We start from the raw sequence: 18,494 nt of genomic DNA, 5'->3' as shown, positions 1-18,494 counted from the left end.
AAGGGGAAAACAAAAAGGATTGTTTTAAGAAACTAAATGTTTGGCCAAACAGTGTCAGAGCTCTGTTAATAACCCCACATTTCAACTACTTTGCCATCATGGATGCATTTTAACCTTTTTTTTTTTGTTCCAAAATTTCCAAGTCAATGCAACATTGTTCATTGAGTTTTGGGGAAATAGAAACGTGAATCACACTCAGAATTACCAATGTAATTGCCTTAAATCCATATAAGACAATAAGTTTCCGTGATGCACTAACATTTCAAGATGCATGAAGATTTACATATAGTAGACATTAAATCCAGGAAATAATACGCAGTCCTCTTAAACTATTTCAGGTTAGAGCTCCAGATTTTGAAATTTTAATTCCACTACAGCTGATTTTTGTTGTTGTTGTTGTTTAATTTATTTTTGTGCCTTATTGTTGACTCCAGGTGATTGTCTGGATTGACTGGTAAGTCCCTGCAGTTTTTTTGGCAAGATTTCAGAAGTGGTTTGCCATTGCCTCCTTCCTATGGATGAAAAAGAATGAATGGCTCCAAGATCACCCAGCTGATTTTGGGCCTAAAGTGGGGCTAAAACTTAGGACCTCCCAATTTATAGTCCAGTTCTCTAACCACTATACCAAACTGTCTCTGTACAACAGATTTAATCAGCTAGAAAAGAGAAAGCTTTAAAAAAAGACATCTAACTGCTGTATGACCAGCTAGGATGGGATGTCTGTGGGACTGCTGAATCACAGCAGCTGTCAGCCCCACTGAAAATATTCAATTTTGGGATGTGATGGAACTTATGGTTCTGCAATATTTAGAAAGCTGGTGAATCCAAATCAGTGGATTGCTTTGAATGATCACTCCAGCACTAAACATAATTCATCAAAAATGATCTCTTAGCATCATAAAGACTTGTCGATTCCAGTTCATTTCATTAGATGCATAGTATCTTTGGTTATAATCTTTGGTTAAACGTTCACAAGTGGCCAGTGCACATGGTTATGGAATAAAAGAACAAAAACTCAAATGCAATACAGATAATCCTCAACTTATGACCACAACTGAGCCCTAAATTTATGTTGTTAAGTGAGAAATTTATTAAGTGAGTCTTGCCCCATTTTATGACCTTCCTTGTCACATTTAGAATAGAATAGAATTCTTTATTGGCCAAGTGTGATTGGTCACACAAGAAATTTGTCTTGTTGCAAATACCCTCAATATACATAAAAGAAAAGATACATTCATCAAGAATCATAAGGTACAGCACTTATTGTACCCTCATAGGGTACAATAAGCAATCAAATCATACTAGGAAACAGTCAATATAAATCATAAGGATACAAGCAACAAAGTTACAGTCATACAGTCACAAATGGGAGGGGATGGGTGATAAGGACTAATGAAAAGATTAACAGTAATTGTAGTGCAGACTTTGTAATGGTGTTGAGGGAATTATTTGTTTAGCAGAGTGATGGCTTTTGGGGAAAAAACTGTCCTTGTGTCTAGTTGTTCTGGTGTGCAGTGCTCTATAGCGTTGTTTTGAGGGAAGGAGTTGAAAGAGTTTGTGTCCAGGATGTGAGGGGTCTGTAAATATTTTCACAGCCCTCTGCTTGACTCGTGCAGTACACAGGTCCTAGATTGAAGGCAAGTTGGTAGCAATTGTTTTTTCTGCAGTCCTAATTACTCTCTGAAGTCTGTGTCTGTCCTGTTGGGTTGCAGAACCAAACCAGACAGTTATAGAGGTCAGATGACAGACTCAATAATTCCTCTGTAGAACTGGATCAGCAGCTCTTTGGGCAGTTTGAGCTTTCTGAGTTGTGCTTTTTTGATGATGTTTTTGATGTTAGGTGTCCATTTTAGGTCTTGGGATAGAGTAGAACCTAGAAATTTGAAGGTCTCTATTGTTGATACTGTGCTGTCTAGTGTTGCAAGAGGTGGTAGTGTGGGAGGTTTTCTTCTAAAGACTACCACCATTTCTACAGTTTTGAGTGTGTTCAATTCCAGATTGTTCCAGTTACACCACAAGGCAAGTTATATAACTTTCTGTCTGTATGCAGATTCGTCGTTGTCTCAAATGAGACCAATCACTGTTGTGTCATCAGCAAACTTCAGTATTTTAACATTTGTTAAGTGAATAACTGCAGTTGTTAAATTAGTAACACAGATGTTAAGTGAATCTGGTTTCCACATTGACTTTACTTGTCAGAAGGTTGCAGAAGGTGATCCCATGATCCCAGGACACTGCAGTCATAAATGTGAATCAGTTCTCAAGTATCCAAATGCAAATCATATGACTATGGGGATACTGCAATTGTCATAAGTGAAAAATGGTAATAAGTAACTTTTTTCAAGCAAACTATTATAAGTTGAGTACTACCTGCCATGTGTTTCTGTCATGGCCCTTTACATTAACTCAAGTTAGAAGTAAAATAAATAAGGTGATTTGAAAAAGCAAAATAGGTGCTTTTAATTAAATGTCAATCTTCCCCATCCCCTCCGCACATAGCGATTCAAAATGCAAAGGAATGTAAGAAAAAACAGCAAATCTACTCTTCTGTCATGCATGGGGAGGGGGGAAGGAGAGAGTAAGACTACTTAGTCACAGTACAAGTCTTCTAAAATGAGATGCTGATTGGCAGAGAGAGGCTGGTGGGCGGGCACCTTGGGCTACTATGAACTTGGATCACAAGTATCAAAGGTTAGTGTGAAGACAGCTAAGCTGCAGACAACTGCAGGGCCAATGGAGACTCTTAAGGGACACCAGCCATTCGGCTTCCTCTGCCTTGTCTTGCTGTTAGGGGGGCTAACTCCCTCTAGTGTTGCTCAGTACAATTGGTGGCCTTTTGCAAATCCGAAGGCTATGACCACACCTGCTATGATTTCCCAAGGTAAGTGGAAAAGATAGAATTATTCTTGTTTCTTTTCCTTGCTCATTTTTCTCTCTTTTTTTTTTTCTGCGTGGAAAGAACTGAAAAACCAAATAAAATCCAGAAATGCCCGTTTTAAAAGGTACACTATTTGGGCTATAGAATGTCTTGAAATCAAATGTGGGGTGGGGGGCATGGATGCCATGCTGAGTTGGGCAATACAGCCTTCCTCAAAGGGTACTTGAACTGTAATTTGCAGAAATTCCCAGCTTGTGTGACCACATTTGAAAAACGTTGAATTGAGAAAGGCTGATCTGGATTGCTTTAGCAATTAGGCTACCTGAGATCAGGGTGGCTCTCTTTCTTCACCTTTCCCAGGACTTCAGCCTCACGTGGCTCATTCACAGAATTTGAATTTAAAAGGATAAAAGGAGAGGGAGTAATATATAAGGTTTTGTGCGTGGGGAAAGTTCCAGCAGCTAAATTACTAAAAAGAAAACTGCAGTCTTTGTAACAAGCATAATGTTGATTAGTAAGTCAGGTTCACATTAGTAAGTCAGGTTTACTTTCCTCTCTGGTTTTGAGCTCCAAGAAAGAAAGGTAAAATTCTTTCTATAATTTGTGTAATTAATATTGTGTCTTCTCTATTTTTTTTCTTCTCTTTCACTCTTGGAAAATCAGTGTCAGGAACAGAGCAATTGCATTTATGTTTTGGTAGTATAAATGTGTAATTTCCAATCTCCTTTCCCTTTGCTTTCTCAGAGGCAAAAACTGATGTGAAACAGGTTTCTGTGGCTACAGTTCCTAGTAGTTCCATGCCTCATAACACACCAGATACAACTGCAAAAGAAGTTCCCACTACTGAACAGATCCTGGATTTGGTGAGCACTTATCATGTGTGGTATGGTCAGATGATAACTGATTATTGATTTGTTGTGTGGCAACTAAGATGAATAATAACATTGCAATGAAGGGCAGCCAGAGGTACCAACTTGTTGTCCAGAATTAAATGGGTTGCTGCCTTTCAAACACACATGGCACATTCAAAAACCCAGGAAATATAACTTTTCATTGACCTTTATTTTTTAAATACTTGAATATTATATGCTTATGACAGCTCTAAATGCATCTTTATGTGTATGCTGATGGTGAATAGAATTCATAAATCACCTGAGGAATGGGCAAAAAATATGCCTGGCAGTGTGTGTGTGTGTGTGTGTATGTGTGTTGGGGGGTGGGGGGCAGGGGGTAAAGCAGAAGACATATTGACTGAGCTTTTACAAGTCTTTTGCTTGCTAACAAAAGTTTTGAAAATATAGTGATTATTCATATTATATAATCTGTAAATTACATGTTATGTGAGATAATGTTAAAAAGAGAAGGGGGGGTGCGTGCATCAAAACACACCCTTCTATGATAATTAATCTGAAAGAACAGTTATTTTCTCATTCCATGTAATTATTAAAATGAGGTACCTTAATATTCAAGCAGTTCAGAACCATCACACTACACAAAATGGCCTCCGCTACATAACTGTATGTTTTGGTCATGGGTGAACTTGTAATCCTCTGGTTTCACTAAACAAAAGTTCCCAGTATCTCTAATCACAACTGAGAACCATATTTCAAAGACACCTGGGCAGCTAAAAATTTTCCCATCTTTGACCGCCTTTCCCTGCCTGGGCTTGTTTTGGGTTTTTTTTCCTACAGAGAACAAGTGGGAGGCTGCACTTCGCAGAGCTATCTCAACTACTGTAGTGGTCCCAGCGCATGGGAAATTCTCAGTAATCTATTTCCAATGTCCCTGAACAATGACACTCCAGCCCCTCCTTTTGAGAAGCAACTATTCCAGAGTTTTAGTAGCATTCTTTTATGTAAATGAACACTTAATATATTTTGTTACCTGAGGCAAAATAAAATGCCATTTTTTCCCAACCCACCTGTATGATAAGTCAAATCTATTGCCCATTCATCTGAAGAACAATTTAGCTGAGATGAATAGACTGTACAATGCCCATAACAGTTCATCTAGTATCTCATGCCAGCCTTCCTGCCCTATCTTAACATCTGATAGTTGAGGAGGTGAGTTCACTCTAATGATAGAAGCAGATGACCATCAATTGCATCTGCTACTTTCTACATGGAAAAACATTCAGCCTGTCACTGAAAATACAAAGTTAGAAAGGACCTTAGAGGTCTTCTAGTCCAGCCCAGCTTGTGGCACATAAATAAAATAAAATAACCAGGCTTGGATATTCTTCAGTAATTGTAGTATTTACAAACATAATAGTTAGAGATTGGATAGGTGCTGATAAATCATATATACCTTTTTTTCTTTTTTTCCACCTTTACTATTTTTACAAATAACTCAAGGCAGCCAACATATCAAACACCTCTTCCTCCTCCCATTTTCCTCACAACAACCCTGTAAGGTAGATTGGGCTGCAGTTGTTAAATTAGTGACACAATCATTAAATGAATCTGGCTTCCCCATTGACTTAGCTTGTCAGAAGGTCACACTGCAATCTTCATAAATATGAACCTGCTGTCAAGCATCTGAATTTTGATCAGGTGGCCATGCTGCAATGTTTATAAGCATGAAAAATGGTCACAAATCACTTTTTTCAGTGCCTTTCTAATTTTAAACACTGAATTCCTCAGGGTCCAGGTAATGTTGCCCAACATCCTATATAGTCAGATGTTGGGGAGTGAAAACAGTGGGTGATTCCTGGTTACATCATCGACAATAAAGTTTTCTTGGCACTATTATATGGAAATAGATTGCCTTTTCTCTATTCTGGGATATATTTTTAAAAATATCCTACTCACTTTAAAGCTAAGAGGGAATCTCAGGCTCAAGCCTTTCGTTGTCTAATGGAGGACTAGAACCTGGGTATTCCAACTCCCAGTCCTGCTGCTCAATATTACATCCCATTGGCTATATATCCATAACCATAGTTTCAGTAAGTTTAAGATGACATTCCCATATTTCTGTTTGGATTTTATGAAATTTTAACATGCTGGCTGGGAAATTCTGGGAGTTGAAGTACATAGGTCTTCAAATTGTCAAGATTGGACATTCCTGGATTGTTTGCTTCTCCTTTTCTTTCTCTTCTAACACAGAGCAAACTGTGATGGACTTCTGGAAGCCATCTTGAGATTTTCTGATTCAGTGGCCTTAAAAATCAAAAAAAGTACTAATAGTAGTAGCAGCAGTGGCAAATGATTTGAAGGAAGCAACCATTCAAATGCCCCCCCACCCCCCAGTCACAACATGATTACTACTTTCCTACTTAGTAACAGCTGCCTCATAGCTTTCCACATTTTCTGCCTGAATCCCACATGAAAACCTGAGACACAGCCACTGCTAATTTGAACGTCTCTAGATGCAGAGATGGAGGCCAAAGTCCCAAGGCCAGCTCTCTCACAGCACGTGACAGTCTCTGGCTCCTTCTCACTGTCTCTGCACAATTTCACATTGACGTTTTCCTTGTGCCTTATCAACATTCAAGGTCTTGTCAGACTCAACAAGGCCTTGAGTGCTGTGGCAGAATGACCTGAATTAGTGGGTAAAATCCTCCCCCCTCACTTCTCCTCTCTACAGAGATTAAGGATTAAAAAAAAAATCAGAAATTCCTACCCTGCAGTGAAACTCAATAGGCAACAATGCACCTTCCAATGGACTTGCTAGATGGTTGTTGTAAAAATAAAATTATAAGGGGCATACTATCTTGCACTTTTATAAGAGACTAGATATAAAGCAATAAACAAATACTCAGAATCAGAAATGAATGCAAGTTTCCTCTTTTTTTTTCCTCAGGCAACTTCATCTAGTATAACAAAGGAAGATGCTTTTGATGATAACCTTCCTGTTTCAACCTTCTTTGAGGGCAGTGCTATGGAAGAAGGCTCTGAATTCCTAATGGTCCAGGTAACAATCCGTAGAAAGATTGTTGAAATGCCTCATAGACACATCCAATTCTTTGGGTTGGGTTCTAGAATTCTTCATCAAAATGGGCCAATTGAACCAATCATAGTAGTTACTATCACAATTTAGTGCCCATTCAAAGTGTGGACACTGCAGATTCTAAAAAAATCCTAGACTGCATGCCTGAAATCAGCTCTGCTGAGGAAACTTGGGGTTTTGCCTGCCCAGTGCATTTAGAAGAAGGCTTATTTCTTAATATTTGTATCCAAATATGTGCAAGCATCACCTCAAAGGCTTCCCCATATCTCAAAAATGTGAGGTATAACCATTTCAACCATAGATTGGTCTCATTCCAGTTTGATAAAAAATCAGCATTACTGCTTCTTTCTGTTACTTTGAAGAATCATTAGCATATGCAGGGAGCTTTCTCATCCCCTCTGATTGCAGCAACTATGGAGGGGCAAATCAACAGGAGGTCACAACCTACCTCACCCATGACAGCAATCTCTCATCTCTTTAAGCACCATAAAGTATCTCTTCCCCAACTGAGAAAAGAAATACCAGGAATAGGATGAAGGACAACCAGGCATCTGAGCTTGTGGGTACCCAGAGTGACCACCTCGCCTGCTGTTTCTATTTACATGAACTTAGCCATTTTCTGTCTACAGGAAAGGATTAACAAGTGAGAATCACATGTCATGTCTACTTTACTTTCATTCCAGAACTGTAGGTTCTATCAAAACACCATGTGTTATATTACTGAGGACAAACTCCCTCTGCTCCACAACTTTTTATTGTATCTGCATTCTCCCCTTCCCTAAAGATCCAAGGTTCCTGGCTGAAAGACCCATTGCTGTTTGGCAGATAATGTTTCTTCTTAGTTTGATGGGATTTTATGCCACTTTCAAGTAACATTTAATAACACAGCCAAACCTCTCAAATCCCCAAATGGTTTCCAGCTTTAACTGCAGTGGCAGAGGAACCGGGACTAGGCATTGTAGGGAAATTTGGAAACAAATATAAAAATGGAGTTCTGATCATTATCAAAAGATCACACACTTCTCTGTTCTGCTTTAAAGCAACAGTATCTTTTCCTGGATTTTAAAGTCCCCCTGCACTGTTCTGAGCATCTGTTTGAAACAAATTCAAGGAAGTGCACTTCCCTAATAATAATTTGATTCTTTATATTCCTGTTGGCTTTCATTATAAAATTTTATGATGGCAAAAGCAACTAACCTATTAATTAATAATTGCATAAAAAGACAGCTGTTTTATCCCACAGCAGTAAGTAGAAGACCAAAATATGAGAATGTTGTAAACGAAGCAAATAATTAAACTATTAGCTGAAGTTCTGAAACAAAATATATATTTCTTTCCACATCATTAAGAACCTGCACTTAGTTGACTGAAGACTATGCCTAATCCAAATAAGACAGAAGCAATTTAATATCTAATGCATTCAAAAAGTCTCCTAACTATTGCCATCTTGTATCTCAGGAAGGTTCAAAAATCTTCACAACGTCAGATTACCAATCCATGATCACTGGGGACACTAAAATGACGCAGGTATGTTTGCGATGAGCCATGAAGGCATCATTGCCACTCTGAAAGAAAGGATCAGGAAGAAAATATCTAAAGAAGTGTATTTAAGAAAATGGATATTTTTTAAAAATGTAATGGTACTTACTTCTCAATAAACATATATAGTATTCCAAACTAGTGAAAATTTTATTTATAAATATTGCAGCTACTGAGATTTTATCTTTTTTAAAAAAAATGCTAGGATTTGGGTTGGGTAGGAAATTTTAGGTGAGAAATGGAAAGACTAAGACTAACTGACTTTAAAAATTAATTTCCTTATTGCCATGATTTTTTATCCTAGACAACTTCAAAAGGCCTCATGACTTCAGTTCAGCAATCCACTACCACAGGCGATTCTATGGTAACACCAGTAAGTTAAGTTTATTACCAAATGTGTATTACATAACTCTTATAGTTTGAGAATGTCATCAAGTTGTCTGTAGATAGAAGGTATTCTAGCAGATGAACCAATTAAATTTCCCATCATCCCTTAATCATCTTTAATGGGACTTATTTCTCAATAAACATATATAGCATTCCAAACTAGTGAAAATTTTATTTATAAATATTGGAGCTACTGAGATTTTATCTTTTCTTTAAAAAATGCTAGGATTTGGGTTGGGTAGGAAATTTTAGGTGAGAAATGAGAAGACTAAGGCTAACTGACTTTAAAAATTAATTTCCTTATTGCCATGATTTTTTATCCTAGACAACTTCAAAAGGCCTCATGACTTCGGTTCAGCAATCCACTACCACAGGCGATTCTATGGTAACACCAGTAAGTTAAGATTATTACCAAATGTGTATTACATAACTCTTATAGTTTGAGAATGTCATCAAGTTGCATTGTAGTCTGCCTCTTACATTCAATTGCATGCAGTATAAGAGTGGAACTTTTCCTCTGATGTTACAATGCATGTTTAATTAATTTGATGTCATCACTGCTACCTGCCAATACCTGTTCATGATTCTTTCTTACATAATTAGGAACTATGTTTTCCATTCGATCAACATAATTGTTTAGGTATTTAAAGAAGTACTTTCATGAGGTCAATATTCCTCGTCTCCCTTCTTGCTTTTTAAAGAGATGGTTTATCTTTAACTATTTTTTCTCTCTTCCTTAGATTAATAATATTTCACAGTGTGTCTGTCCAGCAATACCTGGTCCGCCTGGTCCAAAGGTATGTATGTTATATATTTATTTTTTCCTTAGTGGAAACAACAAATCTAGATACATTTGCAATTTAGCTGGCATTAAGTCTATATTTCGAAGTTTCTTTCTGTCTTGAGAAAGCTGCCCAAGACAAGAAAACACCTCTTATCTTTCCCCAAATGTAAACTAAACCACATCTAAGCTACTTGTGCTATTTACTGCTGTAAATTACACTGTCAAACCATTCAAAAAATCAATAGTATTGTGCCTTAAAAGTTGCTTGTTAGTCAAGAATTCAGCTATTATTTCTCCTTATGCTGAGATGACTTGAAGTTATTAAGTTAGATTTACTGTCGTGGATTTGTTAACGGCACAAAATGTCTGCCAAGGATGCAGTGGGAGTATGAGTTGCTAAAAAAGCAAATAGAAGCTTTGAGGATCTGAACTGGTTTCCCCAACCTGATATCCTTCAGAAACAACTCCAAGCATCATCTGCCCTCCAAACACATCCAGAATACACCATGTTGAACAGGGATAGTTTTGATTATACTTTAGACTGCTGTTTCTCAATCTTCTAAGATGTCATTCCTCAGAATTCCCCTGCCACCATGTTGACAGAATGTGCACTGTTCTTCTTATCTGAAGTTCTTTTTTTCTTTTTTAACCACAGGGACCAAAAGGTGACCAGGGTCCCCCAGGACAAAAAGGACTAACTGGAAAAATTGGACCAACTGGCAAACCTGGCAATCCTGGCCTTCCAGGACCTCAGGGACCACCAGGACCAGTAGGTCCCCCAGGGCCACCAGGTTCAACTCTTCCTAAAGTAATAGACTTCACTGATACCAAGGATGGAAAAGACAAGGTGAGATTTGTTGATAGACTACAGCAATATTGATGTTTTTACAATAATATAAAAATACTATGTTCACCAAGCAAAGATACTATATCCACCTTTCCTTGTTATCCCAAATTCACATAATGCTTCAAGTTTATTCAAAATGTGATCTGATTTATTTGCTTGCCTGCTTTCTTTTTGGCTGATCTTGTTTTAGTTAACTAGTAATGCTAAATCAGGGGTGGGATTCTACTGGTTCGGACCGGTTCTATAAAACTATAGAATTGTTATGATTCTGCACAGTTCAGAGAACCGCCAAATCGTGGCCCAGCCCCACTCCGCCTGCCCCTCCCTGACCAGTCAGTCCTTATCGTGCATGCGCAACATTGCTTACACGCCCGACATTGCTGACTGCGTTCTTCCCTGCCCAGTCACTCCTTAAGGTATTTCCTTTTTCCCCCCTCCCAACAATCAGCTGTTCCTATAATCAGCTTTGCCAGGATTCCCCTTGGTGTCTTACTGTTTTGCCCAGGAGGCTTCCCTGAAGCCCAACAGTCCCCAAAATGGACTGTGGGGATGCTGGGGGGTGCAGCCTCTGTTTTTTTCCTTCCTGGGCCCCAGGAAAGCCTTCTGGGAGCAAAAATGTTCCCCCAGGAGGCTTCCCTGAGGCCCAGAGGGCCCAAAATGGAGCATGGAGTGCTGTGGGAGCCCCCCCAGGCTCCGTTTTTTGCCTTCCTGGATCCCAGCCTTTTGGGAGCAAAAACACCCCCCCGGAGGCTTCCCCGAGGCCCAGAAGGCCCAAAAAATGTGGGGGGATGTTTGCTGCTTCAAAAAAAGCCATGCCTACCCAATCACATGGCCATGCCCACCTAGCCATGCCTACAGAACCGGTTGTTAAAAAATTTGAATCTCATCCCTGTGGTGAATCCATTTGTTGCCTCCAAATTCACTGCAAAGTTGGAAGAGGCAAAGAGGTTAAGATTTTGTTTGTTGTGGACTAGAATGTAAAAAAGAAAAATGACCAGTCTTAAACCACAATTCTGTGTTCCTTCAAAAAGCCTAAATTGAGGAAAGGAAGAATAGATTATTTCTCACCACTATGGTGAAATCAAAACTTCATTAAACCACAACAATATATATGGATGTTAAGGTAGAAAGAAGAGGCACAATTCTAAGCCAAAAAAAGTTCTGTGCTGCCTCTCCCTCCATACTAAGTAACCTTTTTACTCTTTGACTTCCTTATCAGCCTATATACACTGCTCAAAAAATAAAGGGAACACAAAAATAAGACATCCTAGATCTGAATGAATGAAATATTCTTATTAAATACTTTGTTCATTACATAGTTGAATGTGCTGACAACAAAATCACACAAAAATTATCAATGGAAATCAAATTTAGCAACCCATGGAGGTCTGGATTTGGAGGTACACTCAAAATTAAAGTGGAAAAAAACACTACAGGCTGATCCAGCTTTGATGTAATGTCCTTAAAACAAGTCAAAAGGAAGCTCAGTAGTGTGCGTGGCCTCCACGTGCCTGTATGACCTCCCTACAACACCTGGACATGCTCCTGATGAGGTGGCAGATGGTCTCCTGAGGGATCCCCTCCTACACCTGGACTACAGCATCCCCCAACTCCTGGACAGTCTGTGGTGCAACGTGGCCTTGGTGGATGGAGCAAGACATGATGTCCCAGATGTGCTCAATTGGATTCAGGTCTGGGGAACAGGCGGGCCAGTCCATAGCATCAATGCCTTCATCTTGCAGGAACTGCTGCCACACTCCAGCCACATGAGGTCTAGAATTGTTGTGAATTAGGTGGGACCCAGGGCCAACCGCACCAGCGTATAGTCTCACAAGGGGTCTGAGGATCTCATCTCGGTACCTAATAGCAGTCAGGATACCTCTGGCAAGCACATGGAGGGCTGTGTGGCCCCCTAAAGAAATGCTGCCCCACACCATTACTGACCCACTGCCAAACCAGTCATGCTGGAGGATGTTGTAGGCAACAGAACGTTCTCCACAGCATCTCCAGACCCTGTCACGTCTGTCACATATGCTCAGTGTGAACCTGCTTTCATCTGTGAAGAGTACAGGGCGCCAGTGGCGAAGTTGCCAATCTTGGTGTTCTCTGGCAACTGCCAAACTTCCTGCACGGTGTTCGGCTGTAAGCACAACCCCCACCTGTGGATGTCAAGCTCTCATACCACCCTCATGGAGTCTGTTTCTGACCATTTGTGGCCCGCTGGAGGTCAGTTTGCAGGGCTCTGGCAGTACTCCTCCTGTCCCTCCTTGCACAAAGGTGGAGGTAGCGGTCCTGATGCTGGGTTGTTGCCCTCCTACGGCCTCCTCCACATCTCCTGATGTACTGGATTGCCACAGCTTGCATTGATGTGCTATCCTGGATGAGCTGCATTACCTGAGCCACTTGTGTGGGTTGTAGACTCTGTCTCATGCTACCACTAGAGTGAAAGCACCACCAGCATTCAAAAGTGACCAAACCATCAGCCAGAAAGCATAGGAACTGAGAAGTGGTCTGTGGTCACCACCTGCAGAACCACTCCTTTATTGGGGATGTCTTGCTAACTGCCTATGCTTTCTACCTGTTGTCTATTCCATTTGCACAACAGCATGTGAAATTGATTGTCAATCAGTGTTGCTACCTAAGTGGACAGTTTGATTTCACAGAAGTGTGACTGACTTGGAGTTACATTGTGTTGTTTAAGTGTTCCCTTTATTTTTTTGAGCAGTGTTATTATTGAACTGTACAACTTGTAAAAAGCACAATATTGTGACCCTGTATTATGGGCTCAGAATGAGACCCGGAGGGGAAAACATACCCTGTTTTGTAGTCCTAGGCAAGAAACATGCACCAACATTATGTCCTGTTCAATTTTATTGCCAAGATAATAGTATTAGTTCAAAAAAATTTTTTATAATAATTACAATTAAAAAATAAAAACCAATATGAACTTTTTTAAAAAAAGAATAAAAAATAGAAAATGTGGAAAGGAATAACAAATAGAAAGAAAAATAGAAAAAAAAAGATAGATAGATTTCCCCCTTGATCACAACAAGGATAAATAGTGATAGGAATTTATCATCTTTTTTAAAAAAATACAACAAATGAATTTATAAAGGATAGACTTGAAAAAGATATACTGTATATATAAATGAAACTGGCTGATGTCTTAATAAGTTTGAAAGGCATCTAATTTAATACTGTATGACTTGAGGTTCACATATGTACTTTATACGAGGACAGGTTTAACAGATAAGCAATATCCCTTGTGACTATTGTACCACTTGAATCTATTAGCCTTTTCTGCTGTTTCTCTGTCATCTTTGTGTTTTTCTAGAGAGTCACTTTTGTAGGAGGGCCTCCTGGTCCACCAGGTATATCTGGTCAACCAGGGCATCCAGGACCCCAAGGATACCCAGGACCTGAAGGCCCTCAAGGTGCCCCTGGCCTCCCAGGACATGAAGGCCAGCAGGGGGCTCCAGGGCTTCCAGGGGCTCCAGGCCAACCTGGTCCTCCAGGAGCCACAGGAGCAACAGGTATTCCAGGGCCAGTGGGGTCAGAGGGCCCTCCAGGAATCACCGGCCCTGAAGGTCATGCAGGAATTCCAGGCCAGATTGGGTCACCAGGATTACCAGGCTTCCCTGGACCAGAAGGTCCTCCAGGAATAAATGGATCTCCCGGAAAGAATGGACCAAAGGTAACCGTTGCCTTTACTATGAGAATTTGGGGGATATGTGAGTGGAAGAATGAGTTGATTAAAAAAAGCATCATCAAGATATAATTATGAAAGAAGCAAATTGCTTAGAGCTGATTGTTAATTCATGAGATTTGTTTGTTTGTTTTTTACTTGCTATGCTGATTTGTGGATATTAAATCCTTTCAGGGGGAGAAAGGAGACCGTGGTGAGCCTGGGTTGCCAGGCAAACCAGGACAGACTGGAGAAAAGGGAGCTCAGGGTCCACCTGGGCCTGCAGGTCCTCCTGGCTTACCTGGTGATAATGAAGCAAATCAGGTCAGTAGAAGCAACTCGGCTTCCAGCTAGCACACAACAACCCATTTGTTCTCCATGTAAAGTATTTCCATGGTCATCGGTGCTATGAGCTGGCATCTAGAAGCAAAAATGTATACCTTTATTCCATTTTTATAAGTTATAAACCTGAAAACATACAAACGCCTTATTTATTTTGGAGACAGAGTGGGGTGCTCACAGCCTGTAAGCCACTTGTGCCCCATCCTCTTATTTGCAATCGCTAAAGCCTCGCTCTCCAGAATAGGACGGGCATAAATGGTCAAACTTGGGGGGGGGGGTTATATTGGCGAAGATTAAAGGGACAAACTAATCACCTGAAGTGTTGGTCTTTAAAAGACTGAAAATCCAAAGAATCAAGGTGATTTTCCCATTGGAGGGAAATTTAAGAAGCCAAATGGATTCTTTATCCTTTCCCAAAGAAATACAAACACAAAAAGTCCAACTTTCCAGCTGTGACTATTTTATTGATATCCCAGTGTCACTATGATATTCAGAAGATTATACAGAATATTATACAGTTAAAATAATTTTATACTTTTATTGTGGGTTAAAGGAAAGATCCAAAAAGTCAAATGAGTTTTTTAGGTTTTATTTTTTTTAATTTACACTAATTCACGATTCAAAATTATGTTTTGCTATTTGCCTCCCACCGTTCATTCCTTTAATGAATGCCAAAAGAAAAAACATCTTATTCCTGGACAGGAGAGCAAAGGCTTCTTTTGGAATACATGAATATAGTCAGGATAATTCTTCATTGTCTGACATGGTTTATTTGTTTTGTCTCCAGCCATAAGCACAGCATTCTGACAAGTATACACATAAGAAAGATCAAAAGTGTTGTTATCTACATACACTGATAATAGGTTGGGGTTATTCCTATGGTGCTGCACTGATCCCTTCTCTTGTTCTTTCTAGTATAATTCTAAAGCCTGTGTTCAAGGCCCTCCTGGTCCTAAGGTAAGTCATGGTCTTAACCAAATCCTATGGATGCTGCCTGTCCTCCTCGCTGGCCTGCAAGTCGTAACGTGTGCATTTGATTCAACCTTCCTAGAGCAGGAGTCGCCAACCTTTTGGACCTCAGGGACCACCAAATTCATAATTTTAAATCCCAGGGACAACTAACCGGTTCTGTGGGCATAGCCTAATTTGTGGTGTGGTTTGGTAGTCATGTGGCTGGGCATGGCTTGATGGTCAGAAAAAGGAAAAATAACAATTTAGTCGGCAAGTTTGACAGGTAAGGAGTGAGTGGGCAGGGAGGATTCTTGCCGGCCATGTGGGCGGCACAACCTTGTGTTTCTGTATAGCATGGATTAATTACTTTGGGGGGGTGCTCTGGGGGTGAGATTTCTCTGTGGCCCACCAAAATTTTCTCACAACCCACCAGTGGGCCATAGCCCACCAGATGGTGATCGGTTGTCCTAGAGTACAGGAATACAAGCTGCAATCCCAGCAGTGTATATACAATAACCAGAGTCCCTAGCTAAGATTCTGTGCAGTTCGTAGAGCCACCAAATCCCACTTCTGGCTGGCCCCCCTCACCCTCCCTTACCCCTCTCACATCCCCACGTGTCCCATTTTGGCCCGTTTAAGTGCAGGGCAGGTGTGGAGGCTCGGGGAAGGTGGAAAACGGGCCTCCTGGAAGTTTGGGAAGGCTGGAAATGGGCCCATTTCTGGCTTACAGAGAGCCTCCGGAGGTCGTTTTCACCCTCCTGAAGGCTTGAGGAAAGTCTCCAGAGCCCGGGGAGGGCAAAAATGCCCCCACACCATGATGCAGGAGGCCACGCCCACCATGGCCACACACACACACCCAGCAACCGAGCAGAGAAGCTTTTGCTAACAATTATGAAGCCCATCCCTGACAATAACACTTCAAAGTTTCAGCATTTGTAGTTCTCAACTTACAACTGGTCACTTCGCAACTGTTCAAAGTTACAACAGGCTTACCTACTTGGGGCTAGATTTGAAGTTCTGACAATCAAGACACACACACATACACAAAACCTCACAGTTACATAATCAAACTTTGGTACTCAGCAACCAGGCTGTATTTACAGCACTTTGCAGCATCCTTAAGTCATATGACTATGTTTTACAACAGATTTGCCATTTACTTGTCAGCAAAACCATTCTCATAACAAACTATTACTTCACTTAATGACTGCAGTGTTCATTTAAAGACTGCAGCAGTCACTTTACAACTACCATGTTCTCTTAAGGACTGCCACACAAAAAAAGAGGTAAAGTTGGAAGGTCACTTTGACGATCTTGATGGATAGGTTCCATTATGGTTCTAAGTTGAAGATTACCTTGTAACTCTTTGAAACCTTCCTTAAATCACTAGTTATAAGGAATTATAGTTGTTATGTGATTGGACATATGAAGAGAAATCCTGTTAATTTTAATCAAATTCAGTTGTTGTTTTTCTTGTCCAGGACAAATTCAACAACCATTAATAGATGGCATTGAAAAATAGACAATCCAAGGCAATTCAGATATTCCAGTTCTCAGCATCCTTCCTCACTGGCCTAGCTGGCTGGAGCTGCTGGGAACTTTCATTCAAGCACATCTAGAATGCCTCCCTTTGTCTATTCATATAGAAAGTCTATTTCAATGCTACTGCCAATTTACAGCAAAATAGCAATGATAGTATAACAAGCATTGTTTGAAACCCTCAGAGTTAAAATGAGCCTTTACCACAGAGAAATCTTCACTGAACTAATAAGAATAATGATCATAACTTCTTAAAGGTAAGGATTCATAGGGAGACAACTACAATAGCAAAAAATCTACATGCATTCCAGCTTTTAAAATGAAATCCATGTCAAGAGTCTTTACTACCACAAATGTCAATTGTAGTGAAAGATCAGTTCTTCTACCTGCAAATACAGCTTTCCTATCTTGCTTATTTATAAGCTTGCTTTCAAGAAGGCAAAACCAAGAATTTGAAATCCTACTAGTACTACCTGATTTTTTTTTTTTTGTTTACTTGATTTATTTGCAGGGTGAAAAAGGAGAACCAGGAAAAATGGTGCGTAATCATAGAAAAAAATATCCCATCCTCCAAGGCTCATTGATGGAAAAGAAATTATTTTTATTTTACTTTTAAATTCTCTAGAAGGCTTAAAAAGGCTTATTTTCCCACAGGAATGTAGCACATGTGGCAAGGATGCAAGAAATGACATTGATTCTTGGGTAGCTTTCATCTACCAAAAGGTATGTTAAAGAGATGTGTAATCCCTGTTTCATTATTGGTCTGGGAGAGCAGATCTAACTACTAACCAACATAACTTTTTCTCCCTTCCTCCCATTCTGAAATATCAGTCCAAGGAAATCTGGAGAACTGCTGTGCAGAGGCTTCATTCCAAGATGGGCTTGGCAAATTATCCACTTTATCTCATGGAGAGAAGCCCAAAGCTATAATATAATTTGATTTTTCTTAGAGGAAAGAACTCTCTAGGTTTTTGTGGGTCACTTCATTATTTGCTCCATTTACAAATACCAAAACTGGGACATAACGGAGACAAGCAGATATTGTTGCACAGATAAAAAACTCTGCAAACTGCATTAAATTCTCCAAGAGTTTTTTTAATGTAGACTTCTCACAGCTACACTGTCCTAACTAGAAACAATTAGCATGTTTTCCCTTTTCCTGCTTCTCTCAATTCAAGTGACTCTCTATTAATTATAAAGTGAACTTAAAGCTCTTTGGTCGCCCATAGACATCCATTTCAAGAGGAAAAAAAACCTCTATACAGGTAGTCCTTGACTTATGACCTCCAGTGACCTTTGCCCCATTTTATGACTTCTCTTGCCACAGTTGTTAAGTGAATCACTGCCATTGGTGAGTTAGTAACACAGTTGTTAAATAAACCCGGCTTCCACATTGATGTTGCTTGTCAAAAAGCCGTAAAAAGGGCTCACATGACAGGACACTACAACTATTATAAATACCAACCACTTGCCAAGCATCCAAATTTTGATCATGTGACCATGAAGATGCCACAATGGTTGTAAGTGGGGATAAGTCATTTTTTTTCAGTGCTGCTATAACTTTAAATAGTCACTAAATGAAAGATTGTAAGTC

General features: G+C 39.9%; 1 protein-coding gene across 1 annotated transcript in view; it reads left to right on the top strand.

Annotated features, from left to right (window-relative positions):
• Positions 1-2,713: 2,713 nt before the first annotated feature.
• The window catches only part of LOC113450746 (uncharacterized), a 31,994-nt gene continuing 16,213 nt past the window's right edge, over positions 2,714-18,494 (top strand). The window contains 12 exon segments of the mRNA XM_087918005.1: positions 2,714-2,881; positions 3,623-3,741; positions 6,680-6,790; positions 8,285-8,353; positions 8,670-8,738; positions 9,493-9,549; positions 10,192-10,383; positions 13,718-14,077; positions 14,264-14,383; positions 15,326-15,367; positions 17,412-17,438; positions 17,555-17,623. Coding sequence (XP_087774131.1) covers positions 2,734-2,881; positions 3,623-3,741; positions 6,680-6,790; positions 8,285-8,353; positions 8,670-8,738; positions 9,493-9,549; positions 10,192-10,383; positions 13,718-14,077; positions 14,264-14,383; positions 15,326-15,367; positions 17,412-17,438; positions 17,555-17,623 — 1,383 coding nt within the window. The 5' untranslated portion in view covers positions 2,714-2,733.

The sequence above is a fragment of the Pseudonaja textilis genome, chromosome Z, assembly GCF_049901715.1.
Source record: "Pseudonaja textilis isolate UNSWEBS1 chromosome Z, rPseTex1.2, whole genome shotgun sequence".
In the NCBI taxonomy this organism is placed as follows: Eukaryota; Metazoa; Chordata; class Lepidosauria; order Squamata; family Elapidae; genus Pseudonaja; species Pseudonaja textilis.
This window is presented reverse-complemented; position numbering and strand designations above follow the sequence as displayed.